General features: G+C 60.8%; 1 protein-coding gene across 4 annotated transcripts in view; it reads left to right on the top strand.

The window, feature by feature from the left end:
* The window catches only part of Ankrd11 (ankyrin repeat domain containing 11), a 153,606-nt gene extending 135,496 nt beyond the window's left edge, over positions 1–18,110 (top strand). For 2 of the 4 annotated variants that reach the window (XM_076838832.2, XM_076838831.2), the window contains 9 exons: positions 1,752–1,922; positions 2,079–2,282; positions 2,905–3,047; positions 4,921–5,068; positions 5,496–11,803; positions 13,953–14,051; positions 14,119–14,262; positions 15,974–16,066; positions 17,169–18,110. In XM_076838832.2, the coding sequence (XP_076694947.2) occupies positions 1,752–1,922; positions 2,079–2,282; positions 2,905–3,047; positions 4,921–5,068; positions 5,496–11,803; positions 13,953–14,051; positions 14,119–14,262; positions 15,974–16,066; positions 17,169–17,354 (7,496 nt within the window). In that variant the 3' untranslated portion in view covers positions 17,355–18,110. Of the gene's footprint in view, positions 1–1,207; positions 1,305–1,751; positions 1,923–2,078; positions 2,283–2,904; positions 3,048–4,920; positions 5,069–5,495; positions 11,804–13,952; positions 14,052–14,118; positions 14,263–15,973; positions 16,067–17,168 lie in introns of all 4 variants that reach the window. The other 2 variants (XM_076838835.2, XM_076838833.2) reach the window with 2 other exon arrangements.
* The last annotated feature ends 2,036 nt before the right edge of the window (positions 18,111–20,146 follow it).

Genomic DNA, 20,146 nt, shown 5'->3' with positions numbered 1-20,146 from the left:
CAGTATTGCCTGGGCTGGTTCTGTCATTGTCAGGACATAGCCACAGGACATGTAAAGGCGTGTGTGTGGCCAGATCAGTGGCAGGTCAGTGCAGGGACACAGAAGGTGCAAGGCATGTGCACAGAGAGATCAAATGGAAACCTGGTGCCCTGACTCAGTCACTGTGGCCCTGTTGCTTCCATGGGGACCTAGACATATGGGAGGGTGATCTGGCTGCGCCCCTGTCACCTCGTCGGTGACTGAAGTTGACTTGGCTATTCCAGCTGGTGTGGCAGGTGTCCCTGCCCTAGCCACTCCACATGCATCCCTCCTGAGGCTGTGTGCTGGGTTGAGAAGATGGCCTTCCCTCCTGGTTGATGGCACTGAGTAGCTGTGGCCCTGCCCCAGCCTGCGGAGGAGCTGTATATTCTGCAGGCCTGGCCCAGGCCCCCTTGGGAGGACCTTCCTTTCTCCAACCTGTGTGGCGCGGCTGGCTCTAGAACTGCTGGGCATCTGGGGTTCAGGCAGCTTTGCTGAGCAGTTGGCACCCTCAGGCACATGCTGAAACACGCAGCCTGCATTCCCAGTGAGTCACAGATTGGGTGTTTAAAGAGATAGCCTAACCTCTCTACAGGACACCTTGGTGGCAGAACAGTGGGGCGGAGCAGAGCCGAGCAGGCAGCCCTCTGGAGACCAGCATCTTGCGGGACCCCAGACGTGCACTCCACTCAGGCCACCTCCTCACTGCCACCCACTCCCTAGGGGCAGACTCTGGTCACCAAGGAAGCAGTTTAGTCCCGCAGAGGGGCTTCGTAGAAGTGAGGGATGGAGAGAAAGAGGGCATGCTCAGACCTGCATTTCCCACAGCGGTCCTCCCTGCTACTGCAGCTGCCCCCCCACCCCATGGCCACAGAGATCCCTGAATCGTCTTGGCCCCGCACTGGGCTTCAGAACAGCAGGGTGTTGCGCAGCCAGGGTCTTGCTCCTGGCCTCCATTACAGCAGGTGCTAGGCAAGGAGAGTGTGGGGTATTCACCGCAGTCATGGAGTCTGGGGTGTCTGCTCCCCACCCCACCTCTTAGGAGCAGCAGCACAGTCTCTGCTGGAGGCTGCAGGGTGTTGTGTCATGGGTCAGAGGCGCCCAGGACTTGCTTGTCAGGAGGAGGCAGAGGTGGAAGGAGAAAGCTGTTTCGCCGTATCTCGTTAGTGCTCTGTGTTGATACCTTCAGATGCCTCCAGCTCAGTCCATGTTGTGGTACTGCAAGGCTGGTACGCTCCTCGAAGCACCACGGCATGAAATGGAGGTTCCTAGAAGCAAGAAGAAAGGTACAGTACTGACAAGTTGGCCTTGATTTATTTATGTATTTTAAACTGTGTCTGCCATTTTACATCTGCATTGTTTGTTTGGAGGAGGGCTGGGAAAAAGGCGTTAAACTGCAGACACGTGTGCTGCCAGGTCAGCAGTGCCGACCGTCCGCTGCTCCCGCCCGCGGGTCGGAGGCGGCTGCGTGAGCAGACGTTGGTGGAGGCCAAGGTTCAGCAGACCCGGTGGGCTGGCAACAGGGTGTCAACTGTGTCTCTCACAGCTGCTGCTCTCAGGTGGGGCGGTGCCGGCGCTGCCAGCCACTGTGCCTTGTCCCTCGCAGGCCTCCCTACTGCTCTGTGAGTTGTTGGGCGGGACGCAGGGGCTCTGGAATGCCAGGCAAGGCCCTGGCTCTGAGGACTTGGCATGAAGTCTCCTCTCCTGTCCTCTCTCCCCCACCCATTGCACAGAGAAACAGGGTCCTGAGCGGAAGAGGATCAAGAAGGAGCCTGTCGCCCGCAAGTCCGGGCTGCTGTTCGGCATGGGGCTGTCTGGGATCCGAGCTGGCTACCCACTCTCTGAGCGCCAGCAGGTGGCTCTCCTCATGCAGATGACAGCGGAGGAGTCTGCCAACAGCCCAGGTGAGCCCTGGGGCCTTGGGCCTGGGAGGCACAGGGTCTGCTTGGTATGGGGCCCCGTGCAGAACCCCTTCACCTTGTGGAAGCGGCCAGGTTCTCCAGGCCTCCACCACTCAGCGCCTCCTCCAGTAACGCCCCACCTGTCCCCTTGGCCTGCAGTAGACACCACACCAAAGCACCCCTCCCAGTCTGCAGTGTGTCAGAAGGGAACGCCCAGCTCTGCCTCAAAAACCAAAGACAAAGTCAACAAGAGGAACGAGCGGGGCGAGACCCGCCTGCACCGTGCTGCCATCAGGGGGGATGCCCGGCGCATCAAGGAGCTCATCAGCGAGGGCGCTGATGTCAATGTCAAGGACTTCGCAGGTAGGTGCATGTGCCCTGCCCATAGGCAGCAGCAGAGGATCTTCGTTTTTATTTCTAAGAGAACTGGGGGTTTTTTAGGTATCTCCCTGCTGCTGTGTCTGCCAGGCACAGCTCCAGGCTCCTGGGGGGTCTTGCCCACTGTTTTTAGATGCACACCTCAGCAGAGGGCGCCTCTATACTGTGACTGGGCACTCGGGTCTCGGCCTGCCCCACTTGCCCTATTAGGGACACTGGGAGGCACTTTTAAGTGAAACAGAGCAGAGGCGCCTCTCCAGACCTGGCACGGGCTCGTGGTGAGAGTCTAGTGCTGCCTGCTACCGAGCTGCCCGGTGGAGGGCCTGGCTCCACAGCCTCCCTGCAGGGCTCACCCTGCTGGCACACCACACTGGATGCTGCACTCGGCTTCCCGGGCAGAGGGCCTCCCTGCATGTCCGAGTCAGGGCCTCACACCCTCCGTGGCTGCCTTCTCAGCCTGTTTCTCTGGTGCTAGTTAACAAGAGCTGTGCCGGTGCAGCTTCTGTCCCGTGGGCCAAGGCTGGCAAGCTGGATGTCAGTTGCAAACAGGTGCAGGAGTGTGACTCTTGAGGACTCAGTGACACACGTGCTAAGTGTCTGCTTCTAGGCTGGACCGCGCTGCACGAGGCCTGCAACCGTGGCTACTACGACGTCGCCAAGCAGCTGCTGGCCGCAGGCGCAGAGGTGAACACCAAGGGCCTGGATGACGACACACCACTGCACGATGCTGCCAACAACGGGCACTATAAGGTTGGCACCTCCTGCCCCCCCTGCTCCTGCAGCCTGCAGGCTCCCCTGAGGCTTGGTTGCACTGCCTGGAGCACTTGTAGGGGTACCCTCCACCCTTGGCCAGGCTGGATCTTGCACAGGAACGTCTGTCCCCAGTAGGAAGATGGCAGTGTGCGCTGCTGATCCCGTCGTCCTCACTGTGGTCCATTCCACCGGGAGGGCAGGTCCAGGTCTGGACCATGGGAGGCTGAGGCCAGGCCCACCCCAGGCTCTGCCTCCTGGGCCAGGCTTGCCTCCAGCTCTGAGGCAAGATACACACAGGATGAGCCGGCTGTGCTGCTTCCTGCTGAGGGGACACCTTTGCCAGAGCCCCTTGAGCCACAGCCACAGGCAGGACAGTCCTGGCAGGTGAGGATGGTGGTGCCTTGGCACGTACCACATCTGCCGAGTTCTTCATGTTCCTACAGAGCAGCCCCTGCCTGGCTGTTCTGGAAGGGTTTCAGGAAGCCATGACTCTGGGGAGAGGGGTTGCTGCAGGGGAGGGGCGGCCAGGAGGGTTCCTAGGGAGGTCTTGACTTTGGCCCCATGTTTGACAGAGGAGCTGCTGTTCCAGTGGTAGGTGAGAGGATGGCGTCATAGGGCACTTTGGGGGCTTTGTTTTTGTGTCCTTTCTTTCCTCCCATACTGGGGCTTGAACCCAGGGGTGCTTAACCACTGAGCCACAGCCATAGCTCTTCTCATTTTGAGATAGGGCCTTGCTGAATTATTGAGGCTGGCCTTGAACTTGTGATCCTCCTGCTTCCCTAGTAGTTGGGACTCTGGGTGTAGCTACTACACCCAGCTTGTTTGTTTTTTCAAAAGGGTCATTTTAGAGAAAGGGACTTCAGTAGAAAATGCAGTATCTGATTACTAAGAAAAACTTTCTGGGGGTGGGCAGGTGTGAGTCTGTAGTGAACCTGGCTAAGAGTAGAGGGGGTCACAGTCTGGACCTCTGCACTCCTGGGATGTGTCAGCCACTGTGGAAACAGGGAGGCTGGCAGGATGGTGGCCCTTTGGGGAGGCCTGCTGGGGACAGGAGGCAGAAGGGACAGGAGGGACTTGGCCTGTGTTGGCCTTAGGGTAGGCCCAAGGCTGAGGCACCTGGTGACCTCCACCAGCAAGATATAGCCAGGAACCCACTTTGGCCATCAGCCACCTGAGGAAGGAGGCTGAGCCAGCGAGACTGGCTCCCCAGACCTGAGGTGGGTCATGCCCTCTGCCGTAGCCGCAGCTGCAAACGCAGATGTGTAGGTGCTGCTGACGTGCGGCCAGTGGGACGCTGAGAGAGGAGACAGCCATTGTGAGCACCTGGTGGCCACAGCCACCCCACCGCAGCAGGGCGCAGGCAGATGAGACACAGGTTGCTGATCGTAATGATTGAACCAGGCTGTCGCACACCACCAGAGCACTTCTGTCCCTCATAGCCACCCTCCATGTGACTCCAAGCAAGGAAGAGATGGCCTTATTTTCTAATGTAAATGAAAATAAATAAACCAGCTTGCAGAAACTTTGTCGTTGTTCCCTCTATTCTGTACCCCATGATCTCCTCCACCCGCCAGAGCTGCGCACCTGTGGACCCCGCCCGCTGCTGGGCTCACTGTGGCGGGAGGGGGGGGTCTTGCTGAGAAGATTCCAGGAAGCAGTGCACAACTTGCAGAGGAGCACCAGAGAAAAATGGAAGGCAGTGAGGGCGGAGGAGCCCTCCTGAGGAAGAGGACGGCCAGCAGGGTGCACCCAGGGACACGGCCAGCGGCTGCTGAAGGGCACTTAATGGCCGGCTGCTGGGCGAAGCGGTCCCCCAGGGGAATCCTGTGTTGGCCGAGAGACTCCCTGACGTGGCTGTCGTGTCTTGCAGGTGGTGAAGTTGTTGCTGCGGTATGGAGGGAACCCTCAGCAGAGCAACAGGAAAGGGGAGACCCCACTGAAAGTTGCCAACTCCCCGACTATGGTGAACCTGCTGCTGGGCAAAGGCACGTACACCTCCAGCGAGGAGAGCTCCACGGGTAAGCCTGGCTGTGGGCGGACAGCGGGGCGGGCCTCCCCTGCCACGGGCAGCCCTGCAGCATCTGCATGTGGTGTTTCCCTGCAGATGGCCACGCAGGGTCTCCCAGCCTCCTGGGGGCCTGGCGCCTTCAGGAACTCCGGACTGCAGGAGCCACACCTGGGGCCTGGCTGCCGAGAAGCCGCGGTCTCTGCCGGGAGGCCAGCCCCACCTCTGAGCAGACTTCTCGGTTCCCTCTGCTGTGGCTGGCCTCAGATGGGATAGATCAAATGACGTGCTTCTCCAGAAGCAGGGGCTGGCCAGCCCTGCCCTCCTGGGTGACCACACATCCGGGGAGGCCCTTCCTTGCTGCAGCGGCAGAGCTGCCCCACCCTGATCTGGGAGAGTGGCTCTGAGCCTGCCTGACCTCTCCCTTCCTGTCCCCACAGAGAGCTCCGAGGAGGAGGACGCCCCATCCTTTGCACCTTCCAGCTCAGTTGATGGCAACAACACAGACTCCGAGTTTGAGAAGGGCCTGAAGCTCAAGGCCAAGAACCCAGAGCCTCAGAAGACCGTGACGCCTGTCAAGGACGAGTATGAGTTTGATGAGGACGATGAGCAGGACAGGGTCCCTCCCGTGGACGACAAGCATCTGCTGAAGAAAGACTATAGGAAAGAACCCAAGGCCAGCAGCTTCGTGTCAATCCCCAAGATGGAGGTCAAGAGCTATGCCAAGAACAGCACCACCGCGCCAAAGAAAGCCGCCCATCGCATCCTGTCCGACACCTCAGACGAGGAGGACGCCGGCCTGGCTGTGGGCGCGGGGGAGAAGCTGAGGCTCTCCGCGCACACAGTCCTGCCCGGCTCGAAGGCCCGCGAGCCCCCTGCGCCCAGGCAGCAGAAGGAGAAGAGCAAAGTGAAGAAGAAGCGGAAGAAGGAGGCCCGGGGCAAGGAGGTGCGGCCTGGGAAGAGGAGTGACAAGCTGTGCTCCTCCGGGTCCGAGCGCGCATCCTCCGAGAGCGAGGAGGACGGGGACTCGGTGGGGAGCACGGGCTGCCGCAGGGGCTCCCCACTGGTGCTGAAGGACCCGTCGCTCTTCAGCTCGCTGTCAGCCTCCTCCACCTCGTCCCATGGCACCAGCCACGCCGACCAGCACAGCAAGCACTGGCGCGCGGACAGCTGGAAGGCCGTGTCCTCCCCTGCCTGGTCGCAGGTCAGCTCGCTGTCGGACTCATCAGGCACCGGCCTGACGAGCGAGTCGGACTGCTCCTCCGAGGGCTCCAGCGTGGAGTCCCTGAAGCCTGCGAGGAGGAAGCAGGAGCACCGCAAGAGGGGCAGCCTGCAGAGCATGGCTCCTGAGAAGAGGGGCGGCGTCCACCCCAGCGTGGATGGTGCCGTGCCCAAGCTAGACAAGGAGGGAAAAGTCGTCAAGAAACACAAGACGAAACACAGACACAAAAACAAGGAGAAGGGGCAGTGCCCCGGCCAGGAGCTGAAGCTGAAGAGCTTCACCTATGAGTACGAGGACCCCAGGCCCAAGGCCGACAAGGCCGCCCTCCTGGACAGCGACGTCTCTGCGGAGGGCAGGCTGCGGGTGTTGAAGCATGACCGAGACCACCTCAAGAGGGAGGAGAGGCTGGGCAGGACGAAGCCCGAGGACAAGGAGTGGCTCTTCAGAGACGAGAAGCCACTGAAGAGGATCAAGGACGTGGGCAGGGACGGCGGCAGGGCCTTCCGGGAGGAAAAGGACCGGGCTGGCAGGGCTGAGCGGGAGAGGCTGGGCAAGGAGAAGTCCCCCAAGGAAGAGAGGCTGCGGCCGTACAAGGAGGAGAGGAAGAAGAAGGCCCGGGACCGGCCCCTCAAGCCGGAGAAGAAGGGCGAGGCCAAGGAGAAGGCCTTGAAGGAGGACAAGGAGAGGCTCCGGAGGGAGAAGGCCTACAGGGAGGACGCAGCCTTCGACGACTGCTGCCACCGGGGCCACTTCCTGGAGAGCGAGGACACCAAGCTCAGCCTGTCTGACGACCAGCAGGACAGGTGGTTCTCAGACCTCTCCGACTCCTCCTTTGACTTCAAAGGGGAGGACAGCTGGGACTCCCCAGTGACAGATTACAGGGACATCAAGAGTGACTCTGTGGCCAAACTTATCTTGGAAACGGTGAAAGAGGACAGTAAGGAGAAGAAGCGGGACAACAAGGCCCGGGAAAAACGAGATCTCAGAGACTCTTTCTTCCGAAAGAAGGACCGGGACTACTTGGACAAGAACTCGGAGAAGAGGAGGGACCAGGTGGAGAAGCACCGGAGCCTTCCCAGCTACCTCCCTGACAAGGACAAGAAGAGGAGAGAGTCCTCGGAAGGCACACGGGACCCGCGGGACCGGAGAGACGCCCTGGAGGGCTCCAGGGAGCGGAAGGATGTCCGCCTGCGGCCAGAGGAGCCACACAGGGAGGAGCTGAAGGAGTGTGGCTGCGAGGGCGCCTTCAAGGACAAGCCCGACTGCGACCTCGCCAAGAGCCTGGAGTCCTGGGAGCGGCACCACGCAGCTCGGGAGAAGGAGAAGAAGGAGAAGGCTCGCTCCGAGAGGCACAAGGACAAGTCCAGCGACAGGGACCGAGGCGAGAAGTGTCCGAAGGACAGAGACTTTGACAGATGCCTCAAGGAGAGGAAGGATGGCAAGGAGAAGCACAAGGACAAGGACACACACGGCAGAGACCGAGACAGGAGGGCCGGCCTCGACCAGGCCCGGGAGAGGAAGGACAAGGCCTTCCCTGCAGCCGCCTCCGAGGACTCCTCGGAAAAGAGAGAGGAAAAGAAGGGAAAAGAGAAGAGCTGGTACATCGCAGACATCTTCACGGACGAAAGCGAGGACGAGAAAGAGGAGTACCTGGCCAGCGGGCTGCGGTCAGGGGAGGCCTGCGAGGCCCCCAGGGCGGACGCCCTCCAGGAGAGGGAGGACGGGAGGGAGCCGCCCGTTGCAGACAGGCACAGGAAGTGCCCCTCCGACAGGCCGCACGAGAAGCCCCGGGACAAGGAGCCCAAAGAGAAGAGGAAGGACAGGGGTGCCCCCGAAGCAGCCAGAGACAAGAAGGAGAAGGCCTTGGAGAAACACAGAGAGAAGAGGGACAAGGACCGCAAGGACCGGGTCCTGGCCGACGCCACCCAGGAGAGGCGAAGCAGGCAGAGGCCACCCGAGAAGGTGGAGAGGAAGCACCCCGGGGAGGACAGGGCCAAGGGCAAGCACAAGGAGAAGCCGGACCGGGAGCGGAGGGCCTCGCGGGGCGCGGAGGCGGAGCGCAGCCTGCTGGAGCGGCTGGAGGAGGAGGCGCTGCAGGAGGGCAGGGAGGAGGCGCACGACAAGGCCAGCGAGGGCTCCTCGGACAGCTTTGCAGACCGCGGCCCCGAGCCTGGCCTGAGCGCCCTCCTAGAGGTGTCCTTCTCAGAGCCGCTGGAGGACAAGGCCCGGGAGGGCCCCTGCCTGGCGGAGAGGCTGAGGGAGAAGGAGCGGCACCGGCACTCCTCCTCCTCCTCCAAGAAGAGCCACGAACGCGAGCGGGCCAAGAAGGAGAAGGCCGAGAGGAAGGAGAAGGCTGAGGACTACAAGGACGGGGGCAGGAGGGAGCCCGGCCAGTACGAGAAGGACTTCCTGGACGCTGAGGCCTATGGCATCACCTACGCCGTGAAGGTGGACGGTGAGGAGGAGCTGGACAAGGCCACCGACGGGTTTTCTGAGAAGAGAGAGAGGAGCGAGCCCGAGAGGGAGCCTCCCAAGAAAGTGGAGAAGGAGCTGAAGCCTTTCGGGTCCAGTGCCCTCGGCTCCCTGAAGGAGAAGAGGAGGAGGGAGAAGCACAGGGAGCGGTGGCGGGAGGAGAAGGACAAGCACAGGGACCGGCACCACAAGGAGGAGCCGCGCCCCACCGTCCGGGACAAGGAGAAGGGCCGGGAGGAGGCCGTGAAGCTGGGTGAGGCCAAGCCCAAGGAAAAGCCCCGAGAGGTCACAGAGAAGGAGAGGGGTGACCCCGCCAAGATCAGCAACGGCATGGACAAGCTCCCGCCACCCAGAGACCCAGGCAAGAAGGACGCCAGGCCCCGGGAGAAGCTGCTGGGGGACGGCGACCTGATGATGACCAGCTTTGAGCGGATGCTGTCGCAAAAGGACCTGGAGATTGAGGAGCGGCACAAGCGGCACAAGGAGCGCATGCGGCAGATGGAGAAGCTGCGGCACAGGTCTGGGGACCCCAGGCTCCGGGAAAAGGCAAAGCCCGCGGATGACACACGCAAGAAGGGCCTGGATGCTGCGCCCAAGAAGCCCCTGGGGCTGGACCCGCCCTTCAAAGAGAAGAAGGCCAAGGAGTCAGCTGCGACGCCACCTGTTCCTGAAAACAAGCCCCCGCCAGGACTGGGTACCGAGGCCAAAGACTGGTCAGCAGGGCCGCCCCTGAAGGAGGCCCTGCCCGCCTCGCCCCGGCCCGAGCAGAGCCGGCCTGCCGGGGTGCCCACTCCAACCTCGCTGGTGTCGGGTCCCAGCTACGAGGAGCTGCACACGCCCCGGACCCCGTCCTGCAGTGCCGATGACTACCCCGACCTGGTGTTCGACTGTACCGACACCCAGCACCCGCTGCCCACCACCAGCGCCTGCTCCCCGCCGCTGTACGACAGGTTTTCTGTGGCCTCAAGCGGGGCTTCAGAGCACCCGGGCCAGACGCCCACGAGGCCCGTCCCCACAAACCTGTACCGCTCCATCTCCGTGGACATCAGGAGAACCCCTGAGGAGGAGTTCACTGTGGGGGACAAGCTATTCAGACAGCAGAGTGTTCCTGCCGCCTCCAGCTTCGACTCTCCCGGCCAGCACTTGATGGAGGACAAGGCTGCCCTGCCACCTGTTCCAGCAGAGAAGTTTGCCTGCCTGTCCCCTGGCTACTACTCCCCTGACTATGGCCTCCCCTCACCCAAAGCTGCCACAGTCAGCAGCGCACCTTCCCCAGAGGCCGTGTTCCCTGGCCTACCAGCCAAGCCCTCCCCTGCCACTAGGGGCGACCTCTTGGCCCCAGCCATCGAGGGGGCCCTGCCCCCAGACCTGGGCCTTCCTCTGGATGCCACAGAGGACCAGCAGGCCACAGCAGCCATCATCCCTCCGGAGCCCAGCTACCTGGAGCCCTTGGACGAGGGCCCCTTTAACGCTGTCATCACCGAGGAGCCGGTCGAGTGGGCCCATCCTGCCGCGGAGCAGGCCCTTTCCTCCACCTTGATGGCCAGTGCCTCTGAAAACCCTGTCAGCTGGCCCGTGGGCTCCGACCTTCTGCTGAAATCTCCACAGAGGTTCCCAGAGTCCCCCAAACACTTCTGTCCTGCAGAGACCCTGCATACCACTGTTCCAGGACCCTTCAGCACCTCAGAGCCCCCGTACCCCGTATCCCCCAGCTCCTACCCCTTGCCAGCTGCCGAACCGGGCCTGGAGGAGGTCAAAGACGATGGGGCGGGAGCCATCTCCGTGGCCGTCTCCACCACAGAAGGGGCCACTGCGTATGCCACCCCTGCCAGACTGGAGTCTTTCTTCAGCGGCTGCAAGTCACTTCCTGAGGCACCCCTTGATGTGGCCCCTGAGCCCACATGTGTCACCACGGTGACTCAAGTGGAGGCTCTGGGGACCCTGGAAAGCAGCTTCCTGGACGGTGGCCACAGCCTGTCTGCCCTCAGCCAGGGCGAGCCAGTGCCCTGGCATGACGCCTTTACCAGCCCCGAGGATGACCTGGACCTGGGGCCCTTCTCGCTGCCCGATCTCCCCCTCCAGCCCAAAGACTCCTCAGATGTCGAGACTGAGCCCGTGGAAGGGAGTCCCGTCCCACCAGAGGAGAGCGCCCCTGGTGCTGAGGGGCAGCCCATACTGCCTCCTGACCAGGCCTCTCCCCCACTTCCCGCCGAGTCTGAGCCCTCAGAGGAGCCAAAGCTGGACGTGGTTCTCGAAGCCGCCGTGGAGGCAGAGACTGTGGCAGGTGAGAGGACCCCCGAGGACTTGGACTCTGGCTCGGCACTGGCCCCCGGCCCTCCCGAACAGTGTCCCCTGGGGGGCGGAGCTGAGGAGACCAAAACTGAGGACCCCTCCACCACTCCCCATCATGCACCCGACGGCCCGGCCACCGATGGCACGGCACAGACGCCTGACAGTGCTGAGATCACCCCTGCTGCCATCCCTGTGGAGGGGCCCCCAGGCAGCCTCCAGCCAGAAGCTACGGATCCAGAGCCCAAGCCCACGGCCGAGCCCCCGAAAGCCCCCAAGGTGGAGGAGGTCCCTCAGCGCATGACCAGGAACCGCGCTCAGATGCTGGCCAGCCAGAGCAAGCAGAGCACGCCTCCTACGGATAAGGAGCCCGCCCCCACGCCCACCCCAGCTGCCAGGGCCAAAGGCCGTGCCTCTGAGGAGGAGGATGCCCAGGCCCAGCACCCCCGCAAGCGCCGCTTCCAGCGCTCCAGCCAGCAGCTGCAGCAGCAGCTGAACACAAGCACGCAGCAGACGCGGGAGGTCATCCAGCAGACGCTGGCCGCCATTGTGGACGCCATCAAGCTGGACGACATTGAGCCCTACCACAGCGACAGGTCCAACCCCTACTTCGAGTACCTCCAGATCCGAAAGAAGATTGAGGAGAAGCGCAAGATCCTCTGCTACATCACGCCCCAGGCACCCCAGTGCTACGCCGAGTATGTCACCTACACCGGGTCCTACCTCCTGGACGGCAAGCCGCTCAGCAAGCTGCACATCCCTGTGGTGAGTACCACCCTGCCTGCTTGCACGCGCACACCCTGGCATAGGTCTCTGGGGCCACCTCACGGCCTCCGGGATCAGGAGAGCTGCCAGGGTCTGTGCCTCCATGGATGGCTGGCCACTGGCCCCCAGCTCTCGGCCCCAGCATTTCTGCAGCTGCTTTCTGAGTGGCGGGGCCCTGGTGGGCACCCCTGCACAGCCCATCTTTGTGGCTCGCTGCTGGGACTGCCCTTCACCTGGAAAGCCTCAGCAGAGTCTCACCTGCATCCCTCCCGTCCCGTCGCTGTGTCTCTCTGGAGCCTCGAGCACCTCAGTGGGTCCCACCTGCTCTGCCCGTCTCCCCTGCGCCTCTCCAGCAGGCTCCCCACAGCATGTCAAGCCCTACCAGGGCCTGGGCCTTCCTAGACAGGCTGCTTCCCACTTGTCCTCTGGGGTCTTCTCAACTGCAGAGGCAAAGGAAGCTCTTCTCCATCTCTGGCCGTGAGCCCCCAGGCCCCTGGGGCCTCTCCCCTCACTGCATAGCTGACTTTCTGTGTGGCCACCTACCCGTGGAGGAAAAGCCAGGGCTTCTGTTGTTTCCTCTCTGGGCCTGGCTGGACTCCATCCTGGTTGCGGAGCAGAGGCCTTCTGACCTTCTGGTGGAATGAGGAAGACGGTGCTGCAGGGCCTTGCTCCCTCAGAGGCTGCTGCTGGACAGGAAGCACAGCTGCCGGGTGTCCCCTCTGAGCGAGGGTGGGTGTTGGACGTGGGCTTCTGCTGGGTTTTCCTGGAAGGGGTTGAGTTCAGCAGCAGCAGGGCCAGGCCATGTTGGAGCCACGTGTTCCCCCAAGGGGCATCCAGGAGCGCTGAGCCCTGAGCCCTGCAGGAGGACCACACAGATGATGGTGTGGGCCCCTGCATTCAGAGAAGTCAGGTCTGAAGCGTCTGTTCAGTAAGACCTCTTCCTACTTTCTGTGGTTGCGTTTGTCTCCATTACCCAAACAGAGTGACGGGGCTGCTGTGAGAAATTGGAGGGAAAGTAAAGGACCAACGGTTGTGGTAGCCCTTCCCACAGCCCAGCCTTCAGTGTGGGCTCCTCCCTGTCTCCACCTCATCCTGCAGACCCTTGGGTGAAGCAGGCACACACCTGCTGCTGTGTCGGGTATCCTGGCACATCCAAGTCCCTCCACCCATCTGGGCCCATCAGGGGACGAGATGGGCAAGGTTTGAAGGCTGCAGAGACCTAGCTGCATCTTCTGTTTTGAAATGATTTTAGATTCACAGAGAAGCCCACAACTCAGAGCCCCAGAATGCTTGTAGAGCCATCCTGGTGCTGTCTCTGGGATATCTGGTTCAGTGGTGGACGGGGCCTGTGTTGGGCACAAGACCCTCTTGGGCAGTGCTGATCATCTGTACAAGTATCCTGTGATGGGACCGAGACCCGTGTCAGGGGCTTGGATCCCCATAGTCACGGCCTGGTCCTGGGCACAGCTGGAGGGTTTCTGGTGTCTGGCTTCTGGTCATTGGGACTAATCTGAAGCCGTTGGGTGGGGTGCCTGGGCCGGGCTTCTCTGCCAGAGACGCTGTCTTCTTCTTGTTTGTTCCAGTCTCGGGGAAGACTTCAGGGCTGGATGTGGATCCTTTTTTTCTCAGTCTTGCCTTCTCTGCCAGTTCCTTCCATGGTTGGAGCAGGCACCACACGTCTGCCCAGGTCCTATGCACACTGCGGGTTTTTTGTGTGCCAGCTCTGGGAGCCTGGCCTCCAATTTCTAAGAGTGGAGGCCTGTTCCTCATCACCTGTGGTGTATACGCTTGACTGCTGGTGTCTGGCCACCATGGTCAGCCTCAGAGCCTCCCCCATGGGGACTGGGGTGGGCTCTCTTCCCTTCTCAGCAGCCAGGCAGCCTCAGGCACTGGCATCCAGGTTCCATTTTGGGTGCGTAGGCCCTCACTGGACCCCACGGGGCTCCTTACTCCTGCTGTGCTGCTTTGGCACATAGGGTACACACACCTCTCTCTCCTCCCGCTTGCCAGCAGGTGCTGTGTGCCCTGCCTTCTCCCTCACCGTCTCCTTGCTGTGCAGGGTCAGAGGTGCTTCTCAGGAGGTGCCTGGGTGGGTGGGTGCTCTGGGCAGGGCTCTGGCCCCACTGACCCATTCCCCTTGTGCATGCAGATTGCACCCCCCCCTTCCCTGGCGGAGCCCCTGAAGGAGCTGTTCAAGCAGCAGGAGACGGTGCGGGGAAAGCTGCGTCTACAGCACAGCATCGAGCGGGTAAGAGGAGGTCCAGGCATGGGGGCCACTGCTGGGGGCCTGCGCTCACCCCTCCTCCCCCTCGCAGGAGAAGCTGATCGTGTCGTGTGAGCAGGAGATTCTGCGGGTGCATTGCCGGGCGGCCAGGACCATCGCCAACCAGGCAGTGCCTTTCAGTGCCTGCACGATGCTGCTGGACTCTGAGGTCTACAACATGCCTCTGGAGAGCCAGGTGGGTGACCCAGCTGGGCCAGGGGCCCAGGACCTCTCCTTCCTAGAAGAGCCGGCAGGCCTCACACACCAGGCAGCATAGCAAGCACGAATCCAAGTGCTATGCTTGGATCAGGACTGCCCCAGCTTCCCGTACTTGGCACACTGGGACCCAGGTGTCCCCCAGACTGCTGGACAGGCCTCAGCCAGTGTGCAGCTCTGAGTCCTAAACTTCCCCTGGGACACTTGCGAAGCCAGGGTGAGCCGCTGCCCTCCCCATCGAAGGCCCCAGCGGGTCGGGGTTTCCCATCTGAACCTCAGCTCAGCCTGCAGCTGAGAAGCAGCTGGACCTGTGCAGCCCAGGCTGTGCCAGCAAGCCCTTCCCCTGCTGTGAGCAGTGCTTGGCTGGAGCTGCATGACCCAGGACTGCCTTGCCTCCCACACCCACTTCGAGTGCTGGCCTCCAGCCCGTGGCCTGTCACTGACTGCGTGGCAATACTCCAGAGCTCACCTGGGGACTCCCAGCCTTGGGCAGCGTTTCCAGTGTCTTGACCTTTCTGTGTCCATGGCTTTATGCTGGGACCTCTGGACGGATGCCCTGGGTCCCACGAGCCCCGGAGGCTTGGCAGTAGAGCCTTGGTGGACTCCAGTTAAAATGTTCCTAGTGTGTTAAGGCTCCCCTACCCTGAGGACGTAGATGCTTTCCCATTTATATGTTACACACAGGTTTTCTTTAAAGCAAAGCAGTTTGTCAGGAAGCTGTAAAGCAGAGGTTAGCTGGGGACTAAAGGAGTGTCTTGTGAATATTTGGAAGTTTTGCTCTTTGCGTCAAAAAGAAAAAACCACTAAGTAATTTCCTGGGTCTCTTTTGAAGGTCCAAAGGAAAAAAACGGTCTCTCTCTCTCTCTCTCTCTCTTTTTTATTAGTATGAATAAACATACTACCTTTATGTGTTTATTTTATGTGGTGCTGAGAATAGAACCCAGTGCCTCACACATGCTAGGCAAGCGCTCCAGCACTGAACTTACAGCCCCAGCCTCAAAGACAGTCTCCTGATGGTCAGGCTGAGGCCTCTTCTGCAGTACCTTGCTGACAGTCTGGGCACGAGGTGCACAGAGGCCACCGGCCTTCTGTTCTGAGAGCCTTTGGCATGTTCTTTCCAGGGTATGCAGGGGAGGCTGGACACCTCCTTCCCAAGGGTGCCGGTGCCTGTGCCTGGTCCACAAGTGCAGACCCATTTGTTGGGGTGAAAGTGGGGCTATGGGTGAGGAGGAAGCGGTCAGGACCACAGGACATGGAAGCCAGTGGGGAGGGCAGAACCAGGCTGCCCAGGGCCTGCAGCTCCCACCTCAGAGAAGGGAGATGCGTTTCTGGAAAGTGGGGAGGTTGCCCGGGCACCACCAGCAGCTTCGTGTGATCCCTGTGCCATCTGTTTGAGCCTCTGGAATGGAGACTAGGGTCGAGGGACCTTACTCCATCCCACCCAGGACACGAAGCACCCCACTGGAAAGCCCCACCGAGGCGCAGCCCCTGTCAGCACTGCTGTGCTAGGGCAGGTCCCGAGTGGCTGCTAGGGGCCGCTGATCCCCAGGAACAGTCTCTCCAAGGAAGATGGGGACTGGGCGGGGGTCATCCCCTTGGCCCTGGACCAGGGTAACCTCCTGAGGTGACCACACCTCTGCTGGTCACCTCCCCAGCCCTCTTCCTCCAGACACACCTCGTTTGATTGACAGGGCGACGAGAACAAGTCCGTACGAGATCGCTTCAACGCCCGCCAGTTCATCTCCTGGCTACAGGACGTGGATGACAAGTACGACCGTATGAAGGTGGGTGCCGCAGGCTGGTGGCTGGACACCATGCATGCCTTGCCAGCCCTGCCCGCCCCCCACCAGCACGCCACTACTAGCAGCCATGTGACTTGCCAGTTTTGCAGTTTCAGCTGCCCTGGGTCCCAGCCATCACCTGGCTCAGTGGGAGGCACAGTCACAACAGGCCACTGCGGTTTACACAGCCTGGGTGGGGGGTGGGGGGCTGCTGCACCCTCTCTACCTGTGTCCTCTCGGCTGACAGAAGACCCAGGAAGACCCTACCTGAAAGAGAATTAGGCTTTGTGCATTTCTACACCTCTTTTTATTAATGCATACTTTTGCAAGAAAAGTAGATTGGGAAAAAAGAATCTAAAGGAGGTAGCCCAAGAAAAGGGAGGTAAAATGGCCAAACTTGGTGAGGAGGTGTTCAGTGTAGTTATTAGTTTCACAACCAGAAATGACATGACCTTTAGAAGAATGCAAGGGCTGGGGCTGCTGCCGTCTCCCTGCAGGCTCTGGGAGCGTCAGCTGGTGTGGTCCACCTTAAGTCCAGCAACTGACAACCCAAAAGGCGTCAGGGTGGCCGTGCAGGTCCCCGCCGGCATGTGCACTTGGGCAGTAGCTCAGTTTGGGCTGTGAAGGCAGAGGAGGAACTTCAGGCACTAGAAAGATGAAATGGGGGGCTGGGCTGTGGCTCAGTGGCAGAGCGCTTGCCTAGCATGCATGAGGCTCTGGGTTTGATTCTCAGCACCTCACACAAATAAATAAAAGAAAGGTCCATCAACAACTAAAAAATATTTTAAATAAAGAATGTTGCAGCCACAGCCTTGTCCAGTCCTCAGGGGCTGCTGTGGTGGCTCTCAAACCCTAGCAGACCCCCAGTGCAGCACAGCCTTGGGGCGGGGTGGTGAACGCAGGGCAGTCAGGGGCACAAACCATCCTGAGGGGCCGTCTTCCCAATGAGCAGCACCGTGGCTAGTTACAGAAAGGTCTGTGTCTTGCCAGGGCAGCGGGCCATGGACAGTCAGGTCCAGGCCGCAGCCTGCTGTGCGTCTTGCCCTACAGAGGCAGCCAGGGCCGCGGGTGGCATCTGGGACCCTCACCCGTGTGTGTCCTGCAGACCTGCCTCCTGATGCGGCAGCAGCACGAGGCCGCAGCCCTCAATGCCGTGCAGAGGATGGAGTGGCAGCTGAAGGCACAGGAGCTGGACCCCGCAGGGCACAAGTCGCTGTGTGTGAACGAGGTGCCCTCTTTCTACGTGCCCATGGTCGATGTCAACGATGACTTTGTGCTGCTGCCAGCGTGACACCAGGGGAAAGTCGCAGGACACCGGCAAGGGCCGTAGTCACCAGTGCTGCTGACATGCCCGCGGTGCAGGAGGGCACCGTGCCGGCCAGGTGGGAGGAGCCCAGAGACTGCACCTGGCCACACGCCTCGCCTGCCAGACCAGCCCGGAGGCCAGAAGACCAGAGTCTTTACCAGCGGTGGCAGGGAGAACGGGCCCCCACGCTGCAGTGCCTCGTTGGCCCAGCGGGAGGAGGAGACCATGGCCCATCCAGAAGGGCACCTGGGTCCCTCCCAGCCAGCCACAGGCACCCAAGGAGCAGGAGAGTGCGCTTTTGAAGTCCCTGCTCCCTTCTGATCAACTAAAGGAAACGACTGAGGCGTCCACCTCGCACAACAGTGACCTCTGGTCGGGGGCAGGAGTGTCCGCCCGCCACGGTCCTCAGGACAGGCTGGGACACTGAGGTCGCTGGTGCCAGGCGAGGGCCACCTGCCGGCCACAGAGGGACTCAGCCAGGACTCTCCAATAGTGTTTTTAATGGAGTCAAATCCACGTGGTTTGTATATTTTTTTCCTTTAATCTTGGGCATTTTGTTTCTCTTTCTGAGAACGTAACTTGAAACACTACAGAGCCAATAATCCTATAGAGAGTATCCGCGAACGAACGCTGTACAGTTTTATATACATTCACAATGTACTTTTGCTGCCTTCTAGATAATTTATTTTGCAACACATTACTGCACAGTTGTAAATAACTTATGTACTGTAACATCACTTTCAGTTATGTGTAAAGAAATAAATAAATTAATTAAAATGCTTGTCTTCGTGTGTGGTTCCTCAGGAGGTCCAGCCTCTGCTAGGGTGGTCGCTTCGCCTGGAAACCCATCCCCCCTGGGCTCCTGTTCCATCGGCTGAAGACAGCTGGCCTCTCGCCACCACCTGAGCCTGCGCAGGGTTTTTTCCCATGACCAGGCAGCTGGAGCCCCACTGGGAGATGCCGACACTGGTCTGAGGGTGGGCCCTCCACCTCCTGTTTTTCCCCAGCAGAAATGGTGATCCTGCTGTTGAGAGGGGCCGACAGGCCATTCATCCCTGACCTGTGGGCCCTTGCAGGCAGTGGCCCCTCTGCTACCTGTCTCAGTAGAGGGAGCTACAGAAAGGGCCCCCCAAGGGAGCGAGGAGGAGTCCCTGTGTCCTGTGAGCTGAACTGGGTGAGCCATCACCCCTCAGGCCACGGGATCCCTCACCTGCCAGCCAGCCAGCTGGTGCTGCAGGGCATCCTGTGGCACAGGGTCCTCTCAGGACAGCACCCTGCCAGCATTGGGGCTTAGGCTCAGGAAGGAACGAGAAGAGCCATTGGCTCATCGGCAGCCTGGAGTAGGTGAGGGGTTGGAAAAGCCAAGAATAGTTTTCTTCTTACGGAGATGGTTCCTGAGGCAGGGCTGGCCCATGTGTGACCATGTGGCAGGAGAAACGGTCCCCTGCGGGTGGGACCAAGGACTGCCCTGTGTAGGCTCCAAGATGCAGCTGCCTCCCACCCCACTTCCTCCCCCAGGGAGGACGGGAGGAGGGGCCCAGAGGAGGAAGCCCCTGGGCAGCATGTTGCCACAGACACCTGGAGCTACTGATGGTCACCTGCATGGCATGCTCAGCCCCAGCCCTGCTGCACCTGGCCTTCGCTGCTTTTGCCACTGGGCCCTCCCCACAGGCAGGACAGTCGGCAAGGTCTGCAGGCACTGCCCAATGTGCTCTGGGGACAGAATTGCTGGTCTCCACAAAGTACTGCGTTGTGTGACTCCAGTCCCGTGAGGTTGAAATGGGGAAAGGTAGCCTGAGCAGAGGCCCCCGGGCACTGGCACCATCCTGTCCTTGACCTGCCATTGGCCAGTGGGTATTTGAAGTTGGTTTATTTGTTTTAATAAGGGATGGAAGAGATTTCTCCAGAGATGCTGAAAAGCCTGTGGGGTGCAAAACTACAGTGGCAGTCAGAGCCACTTAACCTCCCAGAGTGCCCCCAGAACGGGTGGTGAGTGACAGCCCAACACAACCTGGTAAGGTGGTGCCCTGTCAGACCAGCGCCTCCAAGATCAAGCAGGTCTGTCTGCTGACAGGAAATCAGACAGGGCCTCCAGGGCAGTAGAGCAAGTGCTTGTGAAAATCCCTTCTCCCCACCCGCAGTGGGTCAGGCTGCTCAGACCACCGTCGTCAGCATGTGGGAGAACCAAGGCCAAGCCTCGGGGTGAGCTGACCGTGGTGGGCTGACTGGAGCTGAGCTTTCCAGCCTGCCGTGCCCCCCTCTCACTGGTGACACCTTGGGAACCAGTGGCCTGGAGCCAAGGGCTGCCTGTGCACAGGGCCACTGTTGTGACTTGATGTGCCTGATGGCTCCGTGGAAAGCCACGGGGCCTGGTGTGACTAGACTGGCTTGGGATCTACTCCTGGGGAGGGGGAAAGCCTTCCTCCCACAGAAGCAGACAGCAGTGACTGTTCAACATCACAGCTGCCTGGGGGAGAGGAGGGACCCCTGGGGACAGATGCCTATGTGCATGCCACAAGCTCCGCGTGCCTGGGGCTAGAGAAGTCCATGTACACGTGCAGGCCTGTGCATACCCAGGGCAGCTGAGCACATTCCAGCTCCTCACCTGAGCGTCAGGCCTTGTGCAAGATCAAGGCTGAGGCACAGCAGTGACCTACCAGAGCACCAAGAAGCACCGACCGAGGACATACTGGGCCAGGGCCACTAGCTGAGCACCAAACCAGCTGGCTGCATGCTGCAGCAGCCCCCAAACGCCAAGCCTGGGGGGAATAACGTGC

Source organism: Callospermophilus lateralis, chromosome 18 (genome assembly GCF_048772815.1).
Source record: "Callospermophilus lateralis isolate mCalLat2 chromosome 18, mCalLat2.hap1, whole genome shotgun sequence".
Taxonomy (NCBI): Eukaryota; Metazoa; Chordata; class Mammalia; order Rodentia; family Sciuridae; genus Callospermophilus; species Callospermophilus lateralis.
The sequence above is the reverse complement of the archived record's forward strand: the minus strand, read 5'-3'. Positions and strand labels throughout refer to the sequence as shown.